The 24,520-nt window shown below is 49.1% G+C and overlaps 1 protein-coding gene across 2 annotated transcripts in view; it reads right to left on the bottom strand.

Moving 5' to 3' along the window:
• Positions 1-10,175, bottom strand: part of LOC116967871 (RNA-binding protein Nova-1-like) — a 123,935-nt gene extending 113,760 nt beyond the window's left edge. Inside the window, exons 1-2 of one of the 2 annotated variants that reach the window (XM_033014506.1) lie at positions 9,837-10,175; positions 9,643-9,798 (exon numbers count right to left, since the gene is read on the bottom strand). In XM_033014506.1, the coding sequence (XP_032870397.1) occupies positions 9,643-9,760 (118 nt within the window). In that variant the 5' untranslated portion in view covers positions 9,761-9,798; positions 9,837-10,175. Of the gene's footprint in view, positions 1-9,642 lie in introns of both variants that reach the window. The other variant, XM_033014505.1, reaches the window with a different exon arrangement.
• Between the last annotated feature and the right edge of the window lie 14,345 nt (positions 10,176-24,520).

Raw genomic sequence — 24,520 nt, 5'->3', positions numbered from 1 at the left:
AGGAACATGTTTCCTGCCTCTAGCGTGCCTAAGCCCTTAACAATATTATAAGTTTCAATGAGATTCCCTCTCATCCTCCTAAACTCCAGAGTCATTTATCTCATTAGCATCTAAGATTTACTAAGTGCGACGTTTGCTACTTAAAGTTCACCTAGAGAGATGGAATGGTTGACGTTTCGGGTCGAGACCCTTCTTCATACTCTGAAGAAGGGTCTCGACCCGAAACCTCACCCATTCCTTCTCTCAGAGCTGCTGTCTGCTCCGATATTATTCCAGCTTTTTGTCCGTTTTGTTCTAGGTTATATAATACCGCAGCTTTTTAGGGGTACACAAAAATGCTGGAGAAACTCAGCGGGTGCAGCAGCATCTATGGAGCGAAGGAAATAGGCAATGTTTCGGCCCGAAACCCTTCAGGAAGGAAATAGGTAACGTTTCGGGTCGAAACCCGGAAGGGTTTCGGCCCGAAACGTTGCCTATTTCCTTCGCTCCATAGATGCTGCTGCACCTGCTGAGTTTCTCCAGCATTTTTGTCTACCTTCGATTTTCCAGCATCTGCAGTTCCTTCTTAAAAGCTATACAGGGGTGTCTGGGGTTATGGGGAGGAGAATGGGGTTGAGAGGGAAATGATTGAATGGCAGGAGTAGATTTGATGGGCCGAATGGCCTAATTCTGCTATAATTCTGCTCCTATAAATCGAACGTATGGGCTCCCGGTCCTGGAGAAATGAATACTAGTTTGTGGGGGTGTCGGGAGGGGGGGACAGCAGTGAATGGTGGTAGGTACACAAAATTGCTGGGGAAACTCAGCGGGTGCAGCAGCATCTATTGAGCGAAGGAAATAGGCGACGTTTCGGGCCGAAACCCTTCTTCAGACCCGTACAGTGAACGGTGGTAGTCTGGAATGGAAGCAAAGCACAAAGTGCTGGAGGAACTCAGCAGGTCAGGCAGCATCTGTGGAGGGAAATCACTTGGGTCATTTTGGGTCTGGACCCTTCTTCAGACTGATACTAGATTTAGCTCTTAGGGCTGAAGGAATCAAGGGAAATGGGGAGAAAGCAGGAACGGGGTACTGATTCTGGATGAACAGCCATGATCATATTGAATGGCGGTGCTGGCTCGAAGGACCGAATGGCCTACTCCTGCACCTATTGTCTATGTTTCTATGAAGAAGTATCCAGACCTGAAACACTATCTGTCCATTTGCTTCCACAGATGCTGCCTGACCTGCAGAGTTGTTCCTGCAGTTCGCTTTTCACTCAGGATTCCAGCATTTGCAGTCTCTTGTGTCTCCATGCTCAATTGAAATTGGACAGTTAGAGGTGATTTAGTATTGAGACACAGCATAGAAACAGGCACTTCGGCCAACCGAGTCCGCACCGACCAGCATTCCACCGTACACTAACACTATCCTACACATACTAGGGACAGAGAAACATAGAAAATAGGTGCAGGAGTAGGCCATTTGGCCCTTCGAGCCTGCACCGCCATTCAATATGATCATGGCTGATCATCCAACTCAGTATCCCGTACCTGCCTTCTCTCCATACCCTCTGATCCCCTTAGCCACAAGGACCACATCTAACTCCTTCTTAAATATAGCCAATGACCTGGCCTCGACTACCCTCTGTGGCAGAGAGTTCCAGAGATTCACCACTCTCTGTGTGAAAACATTTATTCTCATCTCGGTTTTAAAGGATTTCCCCCTTATCCTTAAGCTGTGACCCCTTGTCCTGGACTTCCCCAACATCGGGAGCAATCTTCCTGCATCTAGCCTGTCCAACCCCTTAAGAATTTTGTAAGTTTCTATAAGATCCCCTCTCAATCTCCTAAATTCTAGAGAGTATAAACCAAGTCTATCCAGTCTTTCTTCATAAGACAGTCCTGACATCCCAGGAATCAGTCTGGTGAACCTTCTCTGCACTCCCTCTATGGCAATAATGTCCTTCCTCAGATTTGGATGCATTGAAAGAGATGAGTTCACCCCCAAACCCGACATCTAATGAGACCAAACACAAAGTGCTGGAGAACTCGGCGGGTCAGGCAGTGGATCAGTAGAGGAAATAGACACAATGTTTAGCTTAGAGATATAGCATGGAAACAGGCCCTTCAGCCCACTGAGTCCACACTAACCAACAATCACCCGGTGTGGTGGGTGTACGGGAACAAGCTGCCAGAGGAGGTAGTTGATCCCGACAGTTAGACAGGTACATGGATAAGACAGGTTTGGAGGGGTATGGGCCAAACACAGGCAGGTGGAACTTGTGCAGCTGGGACATGTTGGCCAGTGTTGGCAAGTTGGGCCGAAGGGCCTGTTTCCACACTGTATCACTCTATGGCTCCTGACACCAAGTGTGAACACCCAGTTTTTTAGTTCAAGTCCGTCCCACCTAAGAGCGCACAGGGTGTGGGAAGGAACTGCAGATGCTGGTTTAAATGGAAGATAGACAAAAAATGCTGGAGTAACTCAGCAGAACAGGCAGCATCTCTGGAGAGAAGGAATGGGTTACCTTTCGGGTCTCCATTTAGAACGGAGACGAGGGAACACCTTTCCTCACAGAGAGTGGCGAGTCTGTGGAATTCTCTGCCTCAGAGGGCGGTGGAGGCGGGTTCTCTGGATGCTTTCAAGAGAGAGCTAGATATGGCTCTTAAAATTAGCGGAGTCAGGGGAGTCAGGGGATATGGGGAGAAGGCAGGAACGGGGTACTGATTGTGGATGATCACATTGAATGGCGGTGGTGGCTCGAAGGGCCGAATGGCCTCTACTCCTGCACCTATTGTCTATTGAGACCCTTCTTCAGACTGGGACTGAAGTCTGAAGAAAGGTCTGGACCCGAAACGTCACCCGTTCCTTATCTCCAGAGATGCTGCCTGTCCCGCTGAGTTACTCCAGCATTTTGTGTCTAAGGACACACAGAGTCCTTGAACGAGCCTGCTAACAGGAGCTGCTTTTGCTCTGTGGTCCTTCAAGCATTACCTCTTCCAGTATATAACCAATTTGTGGAATAGATCATCATTCTGCTCCCGATTAATCTGCCCCGGGTGGAGTGTCTTTAGTGTAGGAAGGAACTGCAGATGCTGGTTTAAACCGAAGATAGACACAAAAAGCTGGGGTAACTCAGCGGGACAGGCAGCATCTCTGGAGAGAAGTAGTGGGTGACGATTCGGGTCTGAAGAAAGGTCTCCAACGTTTTGTGTCTATCTGCAATGCCTTTAGTAATGCCATTGGCAGGAAGGTGGAATCCATTGGGATAGCACAGCCAGAATGGGCACAATGGTCTTCCATTTGCACTAAACTCTCAAACTCTCAAACCTCCCCTTTCTTTCAAAAACCCTGGAGCGTATCGTTGCGTCGCAACTTAATTCCCACCTCCTTGCGTATAACCTACTTGAACCCCTCCAATCTGGTTTTCGCCCCCTCCATAGCACAGAAACTGCTCTCCTCAAAGTCCCCAACGACCTCCTCACCTCTGCTGACACTGGTTCCCTCAACATCCTCATCCTCCTCGACCTGAGCGCAGCCTTCGATACAGTGAACCATAACATCCTGCTCACCAGACTCAAAGACCTCGGCATTGAAGGTTCTGCACTCAGCTGGCTCCGTTCCTACCTTCCCAACAGATCCCACTTCATCTCTCTCCACAACCACACCTCTGCTACAGCCACAGTCACTCAAGGCGTTCCCCAAGGCTCCGTACTCGGCCCCCTCCTCTTCATCATCTACATCCTCCCCCTTGGTCAGATACTCCACCACTTCAATCTGGACTTCCACTGTTACGCTGATGACACCCAGATTTACCTTGGCACCAAATCCCCCCACAACCCCCCCCTCTCCCATATCAACTCCTGTTTGTCAGCTATAAAAACCTGGATGCAACATAATTTCCTCAAACTCAACAGCGATAAGACAGAATTCCTCCTCATAGGCTCCAAAGCCACACTCAGCAAAATCAATAACCCCACTCTCACCATCGACGGTACCACTGTCTCCCCATCTCCCCAGGCCCGCAACCTTGGCGTGATCTTTGATTCCACCCTCTCCCTTGAGCCTCACATCCGCCATGTCATTAAAACCTCCTTCTTTCATCTCCGCAACTTCGCCAAACTCAGACCCTCTCTCACACCTCCCGCTGCTGAAAGACTCATCCATGCCTTCATCTCCTTCCGACTGGACTACTGCAACTCACTTCTCCTTGGCATCAGCTCCACCTACATCAACCGACTCCAACTGGTCCAGAACGCAGCCGCCCGACTCATCACCCACACCAAATCCTGGCATCACATCACTCCAGTCCTCAAACAACTTCACTGGCTTCCCATTTCCCACCGGATCAACTACAAAATCCTGATCCTCACCTACAAAGCCCTCCACCATCTGGCCCCCCCATATCTCACTGACCTCCTCTCCCCCTACCAACCCTCACGGTCCCTCAGATCCACATCAGCCAGTCTCCTCTCCATCCACAAGTCCAACCTCCGCAGTTTTGGGGACAGAGCCTTCTCCAGGGCAGCTCCCAGGCTCTGGAACTCCCTCCCCCAACTGATCCGCAATTCCGTGTCCCTCACCATCTTCCAGTCCCGCCTCAAGACCCATCTCTTCACCTCTGCCTATCCTTAGCCCCACGTCCCCCTCCCTTTTCATCTGTGCATTAATTGCCTCATATTGTGTTTTGTATTGAATTCTGTCTTTACTTTGTGTACTAGTCATGTCTCTACTATTTATTTCATTCCCCTTACATGTTTTTCCTCTACCTGCTAAATTTTTGTAAGGTGTCCTTGAGACTCTTGAAAGGCGCCCATAAATAAAATGTATTATTATTATTAAACTACAGACAATGGCCTCATGGCATCCCAAGTGTGTAGATGCTGGTTCATGTCAAAGATAGACACAAAATGCTGGAATAACTCAGCAGGTCAGGAAGCATAAGGTAATAAGGAATAGAATTCGGCCCATCAAGTCTACTCCGCCATTCAATCATGGCTGATCTATCTCTCCCTCCTAACCCCATTCTCCTGCCTTCTCCCCATAACCTCTGGCACCCGTACTAATCAAGAATCTATCCATGTTTAAGAAGCAATCTTCAGATCTGCTGTTCCTTGAATCTGAAGAAGGGTCTCAACCCAAAACGTTGCCTATTCCCTTCGCTCCATAGATGCTGCCTCACCCGCTGAGTTTCTCTATCATTTTTGTCTACCAAGAATCTATCCATTTCCGTCTTAAACATATCCGCTGACTTGGCCTCCACAGCCTTCTGTGGCGAAGAATTCCACAGATTCTCCACCTTCTGACTAAAGACGGAATAGGTGACGTTTCGGGCCAGAACCTTTCTGGAAACACGGGTCCCGACCTGAAATGTCACCCATTCCTTCTCTCCAGAGATGCTGCCTGACCCCACTGAGTTACTCCAGCATTTTGTGTCCATCTATGGAACCCCAAGTCGGGATGTAGACTGCGGGAAGAGGGGATGGGGTGGCAAGGAATGGAAAATAGGTCAGTCAACCTGTCTAGTTATCTTGTGTTGGAAAGCACTTGGGGCACAATAGCCCGCAATGTACCCTCTATTCAGAAAGGGGGCACTGCCTCTCAAGATCCCATCCCCATGGCCAAAAGGGAATTGGATTGGAGAAATGTGTACGAAGGAACTGCAGATGCTGGTTTAAACCGAAGATAGACACTAAATGCTGGAGTAACTCAGCGGGTCAGGCAGCATCTCTGAAGAGAAGGAATGGGTGAAGTTTCGAGTCGAGACCTTCTTCAGACTCAAGGAACAAGGAACATTAAATCTGAAGAAGGTTCTCAATAGACAATAGACAATAGATGCAGAAATCATAGAACCATAGACAATAGGTGCAGGAGTAGGCCATTCGGCCCTTCGAGCCTGCACCGCCATTCAATATGATCATGGCTGATCATCCAACCCAGTATCCTGTACCTGCCTTCTCTCCATACCCTCTGATCCCTTTAGCCACAAGGACCACATCTAACTCCCTCTTAAATATAGCCAATGAACTGTGGCCTCCACTACCTTCTGTGGCAGAGAATTCCACAGATTCACCACTCTCTGTGTGAAAAATGATTTTCTCATCTCGGTCCTAAAAGACGTCCCCCTTATCCTTAAACTGTGACCCCTTGTTCTGGACTTCCCCAACATCGGGAATAATCTTCCTGCATCTAGCCTGTCCAACCCCTTAAGAATTTTGTAAGTTTCTATAAGATTCCCCCTCAACCTTCTAAATTCTAGCGAGTACAAGCCGAGTCTATCCAGTCTTTTTTCATATGAAAGTCCTGACATCCCAGGAATCAGTCTGGTGAACCTTCTCTGTACTCCCTCTATGGCAAGAATGTCTTTACTCGGCTAGCGTGTATAAGCCGAGTAGGCCATTCGGTCCTTCGAGCCAGCACCACCATTCAATGTGATCATGGCTGATCATCATGTCTTGACCCATTCCTTCTCTCCAGAGATGCTGCCTGACCCGCTGAGTTACTCCAGCTTTTTGTGTCCATCTTCGGTTTAAACCAGAATCTGTGCAGTTCCTTCTTATACAGCAGATGCTGATCTACACAAAAGGACACAAAGTGCTGGAGTAACTCAGAGGGTCAGGCAGCATCTCTGGAGAACATGGATAGGAGACGTTTCAGGTTGAGACCCTTCTTCAGACTGAGAGTCAGGGGAGATCAAAACTGACATTTGGGTCAGGACCCTTCTTCAGACTGATCATAGGCAGAGGGATGGGAGGGGACTGTGGTGGTCTCCAATCAATTTCGCCTGGGTAATCACACCAACCAGATAAATCATCTTAACCTCAACTGGCCTGGGTCAATCAACAAACACCATTTTGCCAACCCAGAACTATCTAATGTGCCCGAAGGAACTGCAGATGCTGGTTTACACCGAAGATAGACACAAAATGCTGGAGTATCTCAGCGGGACAGGCAGCGTCTCTGGAGAGAAGGGATGGGTGACGTTTTGGGTCGAGACCCTTCTTCTGACCCGAAACGTCACCTGTTCCTTTCAGGGTGAGGGAGGGTGACACAGAGGTAAGGAAGGGCAAGGTGTGAAAATGAGACAATTAAAACAATCTTGACTCTCGGGTTAGTCAAAGTCTGATGGCTGGAGAGAAGGAAGTGTCTAATTCCACCTTCACCTGGCACCTATGTAGCAAAATCCAGGGCTGAATGAGATGGAGATTGGGCCAAAATGGCGATGACACCAATGGATGTCAATAGACAATATGTGCAGGAGTAGGCCATTCGGCCCTTCGAGCCAGCACCGCCATTCCATGTGATCATGGCTGATCATCCCCAATCAGCACCCCGTTCCTGCCTTCTCCCCATATCCCCTGACTGCTATTTTTAAGAGCCTAATCGCCTCCCACAGACACAATAGACCTCAGGACGAGGATGCATTGAAAGAGATGAGTTCACCCCCAAACCCGACATCTAATGAGACCAAACACAAAGTGCTGGAGAACTCGGCGGGTCAGGCAGTGGATCAGTAGAGGAAATAGACACAATGTTTAGCTTAGAGATATAGCATGGAAACAGGCCCTTCGGCCCACTGAGTCCACACTAACCAACAATCACCCGGTGTGGTGGGTGTACGAGGGGGGATCATCTCCTGATCGCCTCCCACAGACTCCATGGACCTTAGGACGAGGATGCATTGAAAAAGATGAGTTCACCCCCAAAACCCAACACATCTAATGAGGCAGAACACAAATTGCTGGAGAACTCATCGGGTCACCAATGGACGTTGGACCAGCTGAGGGCCAATTGGGGAAACTAAAGGGCCGGTGTGCACATGGACCAAGGAAGGCCTATCGTTCCTTCAACTGATGGAAGAGGGGAATGGATAGAAAGATCAAAAGGCCACATCTTCCTCATTTCCCCTTCACCCACCACGGGAGACCCTGGATACATTCCACCTCCCTGGACGGCATCCCCGTCCCAACACGACTCGAGTTGAGGCGCAGACGGGCAGGTTCGAGTCCCCTTTCACAATTGATGCCACCGTCACACAGGTCTAGCAAGACATTTGAGAGGAAAAGCCACACAACGCTTTGAATCCAATGCAGCAATCTCACCACTCAAACATACATCGACCGAACCTACTTCGAAACCGCTCAGCCCAACAAAAAAAAAATCTGGTCAAATCATGTCCGCATACCCCAATAGAACATTTTCTCTCCTTTCAGACGCAATCTGTACAGTGCTTTCAATTTAAGGATGAACGCATTAATAGCTTTCGACTTATCTTTACAGAAAATGCAATTTTGGAAAATAAAAGGATAAATCAGATTTCCCCCAATCTATGGCAAAGACGCCACCATAATACTGTTACAAGATGCATTCACATAGATATTTAAAGAGCAAAATCACTAATATAGACATCTTATAAAGATCAGAAGCGTATTATACAAGGCAATGCGGATAAGAAAAAAATTACCATCATTCCTCACCCCCCCCCCCCTCCTCCACCACCTCTCCCCACCACCACCCCCCCTCCCCTCCCCCCTCCTTTCCAAATCCAACACATCGCCAGCTGAATTAGAGGGAAAAAAAATATCACAGCGGATTTTCTACATAAACTCCTACCCGGTGCAAGCATGGCTCTATGGTCGAGGAAGAAAAATGACAACGTATCCAATCACCACCTCAGTCGCTCTCATTATCCGAATTTCCTTATGCCGTCCTCACAACACGATTTAAATGCACTTTACTGAGGTCCAATCACACAATCTAACTACCATCACTTCCATGCCACCTACATAACGGTATACAACGTGTTTCTGCATTTTAATTCTCACGCACCAACATGAATTCTCTGGGTTTAAAAAAAAACATTTGACATCTTATTTTCTCTCAAAAATAGTAGAAATTAAGCGAAGTTAGAAAAATCTCAAAAGATGTATTAGCATTTTTTTCTTCTAAATACACACACACAACACATATATATTTAAACCCCAAAAGCTGACTTGGCATTTGTGGATTTTGATTTTAATATTGTATATGGAATCATTCGGGATAGGGCTTTTCATCAAATGTGAAGATGCTTTTTTTTTTCCTCTGATAAAAAAATTAGAAGATAGTGCCCGCTTTTAAAAATGGTGCTGAGCTAATTAACAGCAATAGTGACCGACCCCCACCACCCCCCCCCCCCCCCAAAAAAACCCCTGTTATATTGTGCTTGCCAGCTCCGCGTCTTAATAACACATTTGCCTTTACTCACATGTCGAAACCGCGAGAAAAACAAACAAACACACACACACACATATATTCAACTTTAAGTTCGACATTAAGCATTGGCGATTTGCAACTGGAGGCTCGGGGTGCCAATTGCAAGGCATTTCTCTCGCTCAAGTCAGAAGGCTTATTCGATCCCTTTCGTTGAAATAGTGTTACTCCTGTTTTAATTATTTAGGAGACCTTCCTTTTTTTTTTTTTTTCCTAAAGAGGTTTTATATATTTTAAAACAACAGGATTCTACGCCGTGTCATTTTGCGGGAACTGCCAAGGTTTCAATGCTCGCTGATCAATTCCGAGTTCCCTTGTCGATTGCACACACACACACACACACAGACACACACACACACTCACGGTGCGGGATAAAACCAGCGATTGCCTCGTTGTATGAATAGTGCTCACCTCCTGTGTTAGTCCGTTTTGTACTGCCGGCATCGATGGGCGCTTCTAATGGCCTCTTCCTTGAGTCTGGGGGATCGAGTTCTATGTGATTCCCATTCTGTTGCATAGGGGCCATCATTGTTAAACAATTGTGGAGGAGAGAGGCAGAGGGAGAGAGAGAGACAGCGACAGAGAGGGAGAGAGAGAGAGAGAGACAGCGACAGTAAGAGAGAGAGACACAGAGATATAGACACACACACACAGCTAGACACAGAGGCAGTGGGACTGAGATTTTCTTTTTTTAAACACCCTACCCCTCTTTTTGTGGGTTCGTTTTTGCGTTCTGGAGGTTTGCACAGGGATGGATGTTATTCAGGGGAGGGGAGTGGAGTTTTTTTTTGGGTGGGGGGTGGGGGGGGGAGAGAGGAAGGAGGTAGCACCAGGATACAACACACACACACAGGGCTTTCTCTGCAGGGGGAGGTCACAGTCGCAATTGTGGATGTATCAGTCACTCCGAACGCTGGTACATTGTAGCCACTTCTCCCCTCACATTGAAACACATCCAGCCCCCTCCCCCTCCCGTGACGTCACCGGGCTCACCCCACGTGACCCCAGCCTGGCCCCGCCCCCTCCGAAGCCAACCCCCTCCGTCACGTGACGGGGAGAGAGGAGGAGGAGGGGGGGGGGGGAAGGAAAGCCCAAAAACCAGCACTGCATTCCTATAGCCACTGTCTCCTCCATCAGAGCCATTTCCAATCAGAGCTATTTACCTCAGTCATTTCCTCCCCTTCACTGCTGGCCACTGCTGCATTGCAGGTACTGCAAGCATGCAAGCAAGCAGTTTATTTATTCACGTGTGTATATATTTATATCATGGTATATGGACACATTTATCTGTTTTGTAGTAAATGCCTACTATTTTCTGTGTGCTTAAGCAAAGCAAGAATTTCATTGTCCTATACAGGGACACATGACAATAAACTCACTTGAACTTGAACTTGAGAAGCATAGACAATAGGTGCAGGAGTAGAGGCCATTCGGCCCTTCGAGCCTGCACCGCCATTCAATATGATCATGGCTGATCATCCAACTCAGTATCCTGTACCTGCCTTCTCTCCATACCCCCTGATGCCTTTAGCCACAAGGGCCACATCTAACTCCCTCTTAAATATAGCCAATGAACTGTGTGGCCTCAACTACCTTCTGTGGCAGAGAATTCCACAGATTCACCACTCTCTGTGTGAAAATGTTTTTCTCATCTCGGTCCTAAGAGACTTCCCCCCTTATCCTTAAACTGTGACCCCTTGTTCTGGACTACCCCAACATCGGGAACAAATCGGCAAGCAAGCAAGCAGGCAGGCAAGCAAGTAAGCAGGCAAGCAGGCAGGTAGGCAGGCAAGCAGGCAGGTAAGCAGGCAGGTAAGCAGGCAGGTAAGCAGGCAGGAAGGCAGGCAAGCAAGCAGGAAAGCAGGCAGGTAGGCAGGCAAGCAGGCAGGCAAGCAGGCAGGTAGGCAGGTGGGCAGGCAGGTAAGCAGGCAGGTAAGCAGGCAGGTAGGCAGGTGGGCAGGCAGGTAAGCAGGCAGGTAGGCAGGCAAGCAGGTAGGCAAGCAGGCAGGTAAGCAGGCAGGTAGGCAGGTAAGCAGGCAGGTAAGCAGGCAGGTAGGCAGGCAAGCAGGTAGGCAAGCAGGCAGGTAAGCAGGCAGGTAGGCAGGCAAGCAGGCAGGCAAGCAGGCAGGTAGGCAGGTGGGCAGGCAGGCAGGCAAGTAGACAGGTCACCCTTGTATTCTGGGTTCACGACCCATCGTTAGGCTGTGTGGCCAAGAGTCGAAGAAAGACACCAAATGCTGGAGTAACTCAGCGGGTCGGGCAGCAGCATCTCCGGGGAAAAAGGAACAGGCGACATTTTCGGGTCGAGACCCTTCTTCAGACTGGGAGTCAGGGGAGAGGGAATCTGGAGATACTCTTTAGGGTAAGGTGTGAAAACGACAGATCAAAGCAGACGATGCTCAGGGAAAATGTAGGATGTGTAGGACGGGTGTAAATAGGTGCTTGATGGTCGGCACGGACTCGGCGGGCCGAAGGGCCTGTTTGTCAGCTGCATCTCTCTCTTTCTCTCTTTCTTTGATTACAGCGAGCTTGGGCTGATACTCCAGGGGAGGGAGGGGGTGGTGGTGGGGGGAGGGTAGGTTAATGCGGGGGGAATGTTTGCTGCCTTCAGACTGAAACCGAAGGGTCTCGACCCGAAACGTCACCCATTCCTGCTCTCCAGAGATGCTGCCTATCCCACTCCAGCTTTTTGTGTCCAGCTCCCCATCAGAGCCATTTGCACTCCACTGGAGGAGGTTGCTTTTATGTTGCCAGTTCACTCCTCATGGCAGGATCCATTGTCAGGAGTCAATGGTTTAGAGGAATATGGCCCAAACCTGAGCAAATGGGAAAACCTTAGATAGAGCAATTTGGTCAGCATGGGCAAGTTGGGCCGAAGAGCCTGTTTTCGTGCTGTACATCTCTATGGTCCTATACAGCATAGAAACTGGCCCTTCAGCCCAAGAGTCCATGCCAGCCATCGATCACCCATTCACACTAGTTCTATGTTATACCACATCCACTCCCGACCCACCAGGGATAATTTACAGAGGCCAATTTACCTGAAATCCCACACATCTTACACAAGGGAAATATGTGGAGAGGGAAACATGTTTCTTTCACACACATTTCCCTCCTTAACTATCCACGTACCTGTCCAAATGTATTCACAATGTTATTATAATACCTGCCTCAACTACCTCCTGTGGCAGCTCGTTCCATACACCCACCGCCCTTGTATATAAACCCCTCCCAGACCCTCGATATGATCACAGCCGTTACCTCACTACAGTATATCCGTTGTCCCCAATTTAGATTACTCTGCTCCCCGCTTTTCCTGAATTCCAACCAGCAACTCACTTAAAGCCCTGTCCCACGGTACGAGTTCATTCCAAGAGCTCTCTCTCCCGAGTTTTCCCTGATTCGAACTCGGAGATTTATGGTAATGGCCGCTCGTCGGTACTCGGGGCTCTCGTGGACATTTTTCAACATGTTGAAAAATCTTCACGAGTCTTCCCGTGCTTACCTGCCGTTAGCGAGTCTTCCCGAGGACCTGCCGTTAGCGCTAAGAGACGTCCCCGAGCTCCGATGTACCCGCTACGTTCATTCTCCGTGCTTACCACGAGTTTGATTTTTTTTAAACTCGGGAGAGCTCTTGGAATGAACTCGTACCGTGGGACAGGGCTTTTAGTACTGAGACTTACTTACGCTGTTGAGTGCATTGGGCAGCAAGCTTTCGCCATTCTGTTTGGTCATGTGCGACGTCTTCCACCCTCGATACGTTTGCGCGGCGACCCTTGTGGGGACAGCCCAGTCGCTTGTAGTCGCCTAATTAATTGCCTAAGTGGGACAGGGGCATTAAGGGAAGGCACCAAAGTTCAGTCATCTTCCTCTGATGTTCATGATGTTCGCCCGTGGTCAGGGCCTCCGGAGCCCTCCTCAGTCGCCGCTACGGGCAGCGCGCCGGGATGTTGGAATCCGGCGTTGGAACGGGAGGCCAACCTCCGCGGCTTGGACCTCCGAATCGTTCTTTTCCTCCATCAATGCAGCATTCCGGTGGTAGCAGAGAGAAGAAGGCAGGGCTGGGATGGTGGGCAGCCTTGATGGTGGATGTCCCCCTTTCCTGAGGCACTGCCTCATAAATGATAGGAGCAGAATTAGGCCATTCAGCCCATCCAGTCTAGTCCGCCATTCTATCCAATTTACCGAGGGCCAATTAACCGACAAACATGTGGGAGGAAACAGAAGGGGATGGGGGAAGACTCACGTAGTCACACGGAGAGCGTGCTAACTCCGCGCAGACAGCACCCGAGGTCGGGATCGAACCTGGGCCTCGGGCGCTGTGAGGCAGAAACTCCACTGGAAGGTGCATGTGAGCTGCAGGAGGAGGTAGTTGAGGCAGGTACCACCACCATGTTTCAGAAACATTCGGAGAGGTACATGGATAGGACAGGCTTAAAGGGATACAGGCCAAACACGCGGGCAGGTGGGAGGAGTGTAATAGAAAAATAGAAAAATAGGTGCAGGAGTAGGCCATTCAGCCCTTCGAGCCCTGTGTAGATGGGGCATGGTGGTTCGGTGTGGGCAAGTTGGGCTGCAGGGCCTGTTTCCACGTTGTACGACATTATGGCTCACATCATAATCAGAAGCCGAGCTCGGTGTCGGCGGTGAGGTGGAGGGTGGGGGGGGGGGGGGGTGGGGTGGGGGGGGAGGGGGGGTGTCGGCAAATGACGGTGAACGTCGGTGACCCCTAAGGGCACGGAGCAGCAGATGGCTGCCGCGGTGACCTTGTCATTGGCCGTTTTGTGAAAGATTTGCAACACGTAATCAGGAGATCGGGCCCACTGGTGTCACCCCATTGTCATTCTAAATACATCCCATCTGTTCCATACAGGCAGAGGCTGGGAAGGGGTGTGTGTGTATGTGGGGAGGGGGAGGGGGAGCAGGGACATGGGCCAGAGCAAGGCTGACGGGTCGGAGCCTCTGTGATGGGGAAGGCCTAGAAAATGTTGCGCTGCACTATTTCTATACTCTTTGTACTCCCCTCATCACCCCTTTTAGAAGGATGAGGGGGCATCTTATAGAAACATATAAAATTATAAAAGGACTGGACAAGCTAGATGCAGGAAAAATGTTCCCAATGTTGGGCAAGTCCAGAACCAGGGGCCACAGTCTTAGAATAAAGGGGAGGTCATTTCAGACTGAGGTGAGAAAAAACTTTTTCACCCAGAGAGTTGTGAATTTGTGGAATTCCCTGCCACAGAGGGCAGTGGAGGCCAAGTCACTGGATGGATTTAAGAGAGAGTTTGATAGAGTTCTAGGGGCTGGTGGAATCAAGGGATATGGGGAGAAGGCAGGCACGGGTTATTGATAAGGGACGATCAGCCATGATCACAATGAATGGCGGTGCTGGCTCGAAGGGCCGAATGGCCTCCTCCTGCACCTATTTTCTATGTTTCTATCATGTATCTGTACACTGTGGATTGGCTCGATTGTAATCATGTATTGTCTTACCGCTGACTGGTTAGTTTGTTTAGTTTAGAGATACAGCGCGGAAACAGGCCCTTCGGCCCACCGAGTCCACACCGACCAGCGATCCCCGCACACTAACACTATCCTACACACACTAGGGACAATTTTTACATTTTACACCAAGCCAATTAACCTGCAAACCTGCACGTCTTTGGAGTGTGGGAGGAAACCGAAGATCTCGGAGAAAACCCACGCGGGTCACGGGGAGAACGTGCAAACTCCGTACAGACAGCGCCCGTAGTCGGGATCGAACCCGGGCGCCGTGAGGCAGCAACTCCACCGCTGCGCCACCGTGCCTTTCCATGTTCACCCACTTCTTATCCACTCCCTGTACACTGGGGGGCAATGTGCAGAGAGGGGGGGGGGGGGGATGAGGGAGGAAACCGGAGCACCCGGAGGAAACCCACGTGGTCCCAGGGACCGGAACAAAAACGGTCCTCGTTGGTAGGTTTTCACCATGTTTGGCAACAAAACTCAAGCGGGAAAAAAAACTGTGATCCCCACCAACATCCCCCCCCCCTCCCTTGTCCTCCACAACCAAAACACAGGCCGAGGAGTACATTTAAAAAGTGACACAGACAGCACCCGAGGTCAGGATGGAACTCGTGTCCCCGGCGACTCTACCAGCCCCTATTTTGTTTGCGTTCTTGACAGGAATTTCCCGCGCGCGTTCGCTTGAGGCATTTGACACCTTCATTGTCCCCCCAACTCCCACCGAGACCAAACGCAGGCTCGGCGATCGTTTCGCTGAACCCCTCCGTTCAGTCCGCCTGAACCTACCTGATCTCCCGGTTGCTAAACACTTCAACTCCCCCTCCCATTCCCACACTGACCTTTCAGTCCTGGGCCTCCTCCACTGTCAGAGTGAGGCCCAGCGCAAATTGGAGGAACAGCACCTCATATTTCGCTTGGGCAGCGGCATGAACATTGACTTCTCTAACTTCAAGTAACCCTTGCTTTCCGTCTCTCTCCATCCCTCCCCCTTCCCAGTTCTCCGACCAGTCTTACTGTCTCCGACCACTGTTTGCTTTGTTTTCACCTTCCCCCCCGCTATCAATGATCTATCCTACATGTTCCTTGATCTCCATTCCCATTGTCCTGTTTTCACACCTCACACTTCCTTATCTCTGTATCTCCCTCTCCCCTGACTCTCAGCCTGAGAGACCCATTCCTTCTCTCCAGAGAAGATGCTGCCTGTCCCGCTGAGTTACTCCAGCTTTTTTGTCTCTATCCCGGCTTTAGCCGGCAGGCCGAGACGCCTACTAGGCCTCAAATGGAGGAAGCGGGTATGGGAAGCAAACTGTGTCAAAATTAAATGCGGCGAAGGGGCTTTGCGTTTCATCCAACGGTTTTGCGGGGGTTCGCGATACGCGGGGGGGGTTTATTTTACATTGGTCACGTACGGCGGGGACTAAATTGCTCGCGGTTGCAGGCCAAGGAGCAACACAATCGCTGGGTGCAGCGGTTGCCATGGTTACCCGGCAGCATCACCAGCGTGAAGCCTTTCCACTTTTCATTCTGCCGTTTGTTTGCGAGTGGGGAGGGGGGGGAATAATTTATACATCTCTCGGAGAACAGAGAGAAAACAAAAAAACACTTGTGTTCTCTCGTGAGAGAAGACTAGGCTCATCCTGGGATCTTTTATGTTCATCCCCCCGGCCTAGTGATTCGGGCAGAGGGGAGAGAGGCTGGTGGGAGGGGGAGAGGATTATATATATATATATTTTTTGCGTTTAGCATGAGTTTTTGTTGCCGAATATGGTGAGAAAATACAAATGGGGCATCACTATTGGCTTGACGAGGTTCTTTGGGATTAGGGGTTTAGATAGGTCTCATGGTTGAATGATAGAGAGACACAAAAACGCTGGAGTAACTCAGCGGGTCAGGCAGCATCTCTGGAGGAAAAGGAATGGGTGACATTTCGGGTCGAGACCCTTCTTCAGACTGAGAGTCGGGGGAGAGGGAACTGCGATGAAGAGAGAATGACAGATTCAAAAAGGAACTACAGATGCTGGAAAATCGAAGGTAGACAAAAAGTGTTGGAGAAACTCAGCGGGTGCAGCAGCATCTATGGAGCGAAGGAAATAGGCAACGTTTCGGGACGAAACCCTGAAGGAAATAGGCAACGTTTCGGGCCGAAACCCGGAAGAGTTTCGTCCCGAAACGTTGCCTATTTCCTTCGCTCCAAGAAATGCTGCCGCACCTGCTGAGTTTCTCCAGCATTTTTATCTACCTAGATGAATGAAAGATATGTTTCGACCAGTGGTTCTTAACCTGGGGGTCACTTGGGGCCTTGCCGGGGGTCATGAAGAGGACACAAATAACATCTCAATTTGTTGGGCCCATGTTTAGGAACCTAACAAAGGTACATACCACATACAGTGTCTTGTTCGCGTATGCGTGTACTGGTGCCAAAAAGGTTAAGAACCACTGGTTTAGACAATGGATTGACAATAGACAATAGGTGCAGGAGTAGGCCATTCGGCCCTTCGTGGCTGATCATCCCCAATCAGTACTCCGTACAGACAGCACCCTTAAAAGGGTCTCAGAAGCCAATTAACCTACCGACTCTTAAGGCGACTGCTAGGGACTAGTTTTAATGGAATTCACCTACAACCCCTGGCGACATCACCCACATATAAGATTATTAAGGGTTTGGACACGCTAGAGGCAGGAAACATGTTCCCGATGTTGGGGGAGTCCAGAACCAGGGGCCACACAGTTTAAGAATAAAGGGGTAAGCCATTTAAAACGGAGACGAGGAAACTCTTTTTCTCACAGAGAGTTGTGAGTCTGTGGAATTCTCTGCCTCAGAGGACGGTGGAGGCAGGTTCTCTGAATGCTTTCAAGAGAGAGCTTAGATAGGGCTCTTGAGGATAGCGAAGTCAGGGGATATGGGGAGAAGGCAGGAATGGGGGGGGTTACTGATTGGGGATGATCAGCCATGATCACATTGAATGGCGGTGCTGGCTCGAAGGGCCGAATGGCCTACTCCTGCACCTATTGTCTATTGTCTGAACCAGTGATGAAGGTCGAGTGTTTTGTTGATAAACGGAACACTCGACCTTCAACGGCCATTCGTGGGTCCAGTTGACGTTGACGTTATTAATTTGACGATCATTTGTTTGTAAACTGTCAGCATAGGCAGTCTTTGATTGTGTTAATACTCTATGTTTATTTTTAGTTTTTGAATAAAAGTTTCATAATAAAAATTAAAAAAAATAAAAAAGTGGTTCTTAACCTTTTTGGCGGTGCTGGCTCGAAGGGCCTAATGGCCTACTCCTGCACCTATTGTCTATTGTCTATTGTCTATGACAACCTTCGACAGCAGAAATTGTCGCCCCTGTCGCCGAATAGTTTTTGACATGTTGAAAAGTTTGCATGAGTCGCCTGTAGTAGCCCCTGAGTGGGACAGGCCCATTAGTCAGAATCGAACCCTGGTCTCTGGCGCTGAGAGGCAGCAGCTCTACCCGCTGCACCACCCTGCCGCCCAAAGAGAGAGAGCCTTGTTGACACAGTGGATGTGAGGACTGGCCCTTGCTATAAATATAAGGAGAGCTATGTCCGGTGTTGTGTACATTCTGCCATAAAGTTTATTTTTGAAATAAATAAAGTTATAGGGTGAGAGCAGGCTCGAGCGGAGCCCAGATTCTGGCACGGAGTATTGAGCAGTTTGATTTATAAATCATAGTTCAACAGCAGGGAAAGAGGCCCTTCAGCCCACTTAGTCCATGCTGGCCCATTTGCACCAAACCTTGATAGTAATCCCAGTTTATAATTCTCTCCACATCCTATCAATTGGGCCCCTCTACAGTTTATAGTAGGGACTAGTTGAAAAAGAGAGATAACCTCCTGATAGGCAAAACAAACCAATTCTTAATGATTTGGTCTACTTTTATCGACTTTTTACAAGCATATGGTGCAACACAACCTTAGAAATTAAACGTATCAGAACCAGGTGAAAGGGTGGAAAAATATATATTTTTTTTTAATTCTTGGCCATGATGGACATCATTTTATTGAACATGTTAAAAAATACAAACACAAAATAAACTTGTAAGCAATTAAAAAAGAAAATAAAACACAAAGGAAAACCCTCAAATAATACAAATATTAAATAGGTATATCTCTCTCAATCTCTTTATTTTTTATTTACTTTCTGTCTGTCTTTTTTTTCTTCTTCTCTTTTTTCTACTCTATCTCCTTCTACCTTTTCTTTACTATCTCACGAAAAATTTTTTTTAATATAAAACAAAAGCAAAAGAGAGTGGCCCTTGTGGCTAAGGGGATCAGAGGGTATGGAGAGAAGGCAGGTACGGGATACTGAGTTGGATGATCAGCCATGATCATATTGAATGGCGGTGCAGGCTCGAAGGGCCGAATGGCCTACTCCTGCACCTAATTTCTATGTTTCTATGTTTCTAATAGAACAAGTGTGAAAGGGTGATTAGTGGTCAATGTGGACTCGGTGGGCTGAAGGGCCTGTTTCCATGTATCGTATCTCCGAACCAAACTAAACTAAACTAAACTAAAGCCCCTGTCCCACTTTCCCGGAGTTACTCACGAATTCTCCCGAGTTTTCCCATTGATTCGAACTCGGAGAATTACGGTAATAGCCAGCCGGAGGTACTTGGCGCTATTTTTATTTGTGGACATTTTTCAACATGTTGGAAAAAACGTCCCGACTTACCTGATGCCCCGAGTTCCTACGGCTGCCATTACGAGCCGCTACGGAACGTCTACGGACTCGCTACCAACTCCTACGGGCTCGCTACCGACATTCCCCGAGTTCGAATCAAGGGGAAAACTCGGGAGTTACTCGGGAAAGTGGGACATGGCCTTAACTGACTGCAGATTCGACACCTCCTCCCACACACAGGGTGCTGGGGGGGTGGAGGGGGGGGGGGGGCGTGTGCACAGAAGCCAATTAACCTACCGACTCTCACGTCTTTGGGGATAGAAACAAAGACAATAGGTGCAGGAGTAGGCCATTCGGCCCTTCGAACCTGCACCGCCATTCAATATGATCATGGCTGATCATCCAACTCAGTATCCCATCCCTGCCTTCCCTCCATACCCCCTGATCCCTTTAGTCACAAGGGTCACATCTAACTCCCTCTTAAATATAGCCAATGAACAGGCCTCAACTACCTTCTGTGGCAGAGAATTCCACAGATTCACCACTCTCTGTGTAAAAAATGATTTTCTCATCTCGGCCCTAAAAGATTTCCCTCTTATCCTTAAACTGTGACCCCTTGTTCTGGACTTCCCCAACATCGGGAACAATCTTCCTGCATCTAGCCTGTCCAACCCCTTAAGAATTTTGTAAGTTTCTATAAGATCCCCCCTCAATCTTCTAAATTCTAGCGAGTACAAGCCGAGTCTATCCAGTCTTTCTTCATCTGAAAGTCCTGACATCCCAGGAATCAGTCTGGTGAACCTTCTCTGTACTCCCTCTATGGCAAGAATGTCTTTCCTCAGATTAGGAGACCAAAACTGTACGCAATACTCCATGTGTGGTCTCACCAAGACCCTGTACAACTGCAGTAGAACCTCCTTGCTCCTATACTCAAATCCTTTTGCTATGAAATCATAGGATGTGGGAGGAATCCGGAGCACCCGTAGAAAACCCACGCGGTCACAGGGAGGACGCGCGAACAGCACCCGTGGCCAGGATCGAACCTGGGTCCCTGGAACTGTGAGGCAGCAGTTCCACCCGCTGCACCACCGTGCCGGCCCAAATGGAGAATGCTTGGCTCATGGTTGCAATGCAGGGAAACACAACAAGATCCCACTATAAAAGCAGCAACACTAATGCAGTGCCGCATTATCAGTGTGAGTCACGCTGTATCTGTAGATCTAAAGTAGAGATGGTCCTGACCTCCCATCTACCTCACTGGAGACCTTTCAACTCTATTGAATCGACTTTATCAGACATCAATGGTATAAGTTGCACTGAATGTTATTCCCTTTATCCTCAAGTCATAGAAACATAGAAAATAGGTGCAGGAGGAGGCCATTCGGCCCTTCGAGCCAGCACCGCCATTCATTGTGATCACGGCTGATCATCCCCTATCAATAACCCGTGCCTGCCTTCTCCCCATATCCCTTGATTCCACTAGCCCCTCTATCTAACTCTCTCTTAAATCCATCCAGTGACTTGGCCTCCACTGCCCTCTGTGGCAGGGAATTCCACAAATTCTGGGTGAAAAAGTTTTTTCTCACATCAGTCTTAAATGACCTCCCCTTTATTTTAAGACTATGTGGCCCCTGGTTCTGGACTCGCCCAACATTGGGAACATTTTTCCTGCATCTAGCTCGTCCAGTCCTTTTATCATTTTATATGTTTCTATAAGATCCCCGCTCATCCTTCTAGTTAAGTCAATTTTATTTCTATAGCACATTTAAAAAACAACTCTCGTTGACCAAAGTGCTTTACATCAGTGCAGGTACTACCATGGTACACAGTTCTAACAGTATGTACATAAATACATACATACAGCGATCCCTCAGAGGACCTCAAGAAAGGCTTGAGAGGAGAAATAAGTTTTAAGTCTCGACTTAAAAGAGTCGATGGAGGGGGAAGTTCTGATGGGAAGGAGGATGCTGTTCCACAGTCTAGGAGCTGCAACCACAAAGGCGCGGTCGCCCCAGAGCTTATGCCTAGACCGCTGGATGGTCAGAGGCCCAAGTCGGCCGATCTTTAAACTCACAGTTTAAGGATAAGGGGGAAGTCTTTTCGGACCAAGATGAGAAAAAAAAAATTCACACAGAGAGTGGTGAATCTCTGGAATTCTCTGCCACAGAAGGTAGTTGAGGCCACACAGTTCATAGATACATAGATACATAGAAAATAGGTGCAGGAGTAGGCCATTCGGCCCTTCGAGCCTGCACCGCCATTCAATATGATCATGGCTGATCATCCAACTCAGTATCCCGTACCTGCCTTCTCTCCATACCCTCTGATCCCCTTAGCCACAAGGGCCACATCTAACTCCCTCTTAAATATAGCCAATGAACTGCCCTCAACTACCCACAAATAGTTCATTGGCTATATTTAAGATAGAGTTAGATGTGGCCCTTGTGGCTAAAGGGATCAGGGGGTATGGAGAGAAGGCAGGTACAGGATACTGAGTTGGGTATCATGATCATGGCGGTGCAGGCTCGAAGGGCTGAATGGCCTCTACTCCTGCACCTATTTTCTATGTTTCTATGATCTGCGGGACCTGGAGGTGGTGTGGTGGGTGGGAAAGCAGATTTTTGATGGAGGTGGGGGCCAGCCCGTTAAGGTATCCTGTATCTGTACACTGTGGACGGCTTGATTGGAATCATGTATATTATCTTTTCTCTGACCGGATAGCACGCAACAAGAAAGCTTTTCACTGTACCTCGGTACATGTGACGCTAACACATAAAAACTAAAACATCCCAAAGACGTGCGGGTTTGTAGGTTACTCAGCCTCTGTAAATAGCCCTGTGAGTGGGTGAGAAGGTGGGATAGCATAGAACTAGTGTGGACTCGGTGGGCCGAAGGGCCTGTTTCCGCGCTGTATCTCTAATCTACACTGAACTAAAACCAATGCAATCCAAACCAAATCTATGTCCTCCACAAATGCTGCCTGACCCATTGAGTTACTCCAGCACTCTGTGAAACGTCATCTATCCATGTTCCCCACAGATGCTGCCTGACCCGCTGAGTTACTCCAGCACTCTGTGAAACGTCACCTATCCATGTTCTCCACAGATGCTGCCTGACCCGCTGAGTTACTCCAGCACTCCGTGAAACGTCACCTATCCATGTTCCCCACAGATGCTGCCTGACCCGCTGAGTTATGGTGCATCAGCATCTGTGGAGCTAAGGAAATAGGCAACGTTTCGGGCCGAAACCCTTCTGGAAATAGGCAACGTTTCGGGCTGAAACCCGGAAGGGTTTCGGCCCGAAACGTTGCCTATTTCCTTAGCTCCATAGATGCTACTGCACCCGCTGAGTTACTCCAGCACTCTGTGAAACGTCACCTATCCATGTTCTCCACAGATGCTGCCTGACCCGCTGAGTTACTCCAGCACTCTGTGAAACGTCACCTATCCATGTTCTCCACAGGTGCTGCCTGACCCGCTGAGTTACTCCAGCACTCTGTGAAACGTCACCTATCCATGTTCTCCACAGATGCTGCCTGACCCGCTGAGTTATGGTGCATCAGCATCTGTGGAGCTAAGGAAATAGGCAACGTTTCGGGCCGAAACCCTTCTGGAAATAGGCAACGTTTCGGGCTGAAACCCGGAAGGGTTTCGGCCCGAAACGTCGCCTATTTCCTTAGCTCCATAGATGCTACTGCACCCGCTGAGTTACTCCAGCACTCTGTGAAACGTCACCTATCCGTGTTCTCCACAGATGCTGCCTGACCCACTGAGTTACTCCAGCACTCTGTGAAACGTCACCTATCCATGTTCCCCACAGATGCTGCCTGACCCGCTGAGTTACTCCAGCACTCTGTGAAACGTCACCTATCCATGTTCCCCACAGATGCTGCCTGACCCGCTGAGTTACTCCAGCACTCTGTGAAACGTCACCTATCCATGTTCTCCACAGATGCTGCCTGACCCGCTGAGTTATGGTGCATCAGCATCTGTGGAGCTAAGGAAATAGGCAACGTTTCGGGCCGAAACCCTTCTGGAAATAGGCAACGTTTCGGGCTGAAACCCGGAAGGGTTTCGGCCCGAAACGTTGCCTATTTCCTTAGCTCCATAGATGCTACTGCACCCACTGAGTTACTCCAGCACTCTGTGAAACGTCACCTATCCATGTTCTCCACAGATGCTGCCTGACCCACTGAGTTACTCCAGCACTCTGTGAAACGTCACCTATCCATGTTCTCCACAGATGCTGCCTGACCCGCTGAGTTACTCCAGCACTCTGAGTCCTTTGAGACCTAACTCACTATCAGAGTGAACCTTCACTGCCAAGGTAGCTCACCAGCACTGCCAACTGGTTGAGACAGGTACTGCAGCTGCCTGCACCTTTGCAGATCGCAAGATCAGTGGTAGACAAAAATGCTGGAGAAACTCAGCGGGTGAGGCAGCATCTATGGAGCGAAGGATTAGTTGATGAGGTGACCCGAAACGTCACCCATTCCTTCGTTCCATAGATGACCTGCCTGGGTCTCCTCCCACACTCTAAAGACGTACAGGTTTGTAGGTTAATTGGCTTCTGAAAATTTTCACTAGTGTGTGTAGGATAGTATTAGTGTGCGGAGTAATCGATGGTCAGCATGGACTTGGTGGGCCGAAGGGCCTGTTTCTATGCTGCATCTTTCGAACCCAATCATCCCTCTGCCTTAGGGCCCTCAGCCCTCCGTTCTCTCTCTCTACTCTGACCCTCTCTAACGACCCTGATACCCTCTACTAAGACCCTCTCTCTCTCTACACTTGCTGCCTCACAGCGCCGGAGATCCGTGTTCGACCCCGACTACGGGTGCTGTCTGTACGGAGTTTGCACGTTCTCCCCGTGACCTGTGTGGGTTTTCTCCAGGATCTCCGGTTTCCTCCCACACTCCAAAGGCGTACAGGTTTGTAGGTTAATCGGCTTGGTGTAAATGTAAAATTGTCCCTGGTGGGTGTAGGATAGTGTTAGTGTGGTGGGATCGCTGGTTGGCATGGACTTGGTGGGCCGAATGGCCTGTTTCCACTCTGTATCTAAACTAAACTAAACCAGTAGTGGGCGAGTGGGTCTTGGGAACTCATACATAACCAGAGTCGCAGAATTAATGGACATCATATG

This window comes from Amblyraja radiata, chromosome 41 (genome assembly GCF_010909765.2).
Source record: "Amblyraja radiata isolate CabotCenter1 chromosome 41, sAmbRad1.1.pri, whole genome shotgun sequence".
NCBI classification, from domain to species: Eukaryota; Metazoa; Chordata; class Chondrichthyes; order Rajiformes; family Rajidae; genus Amblyraja; species Amblyraja radiata.
This window is presented reverse-complemented; position numbering and strand designations above follow the sequence as displayed.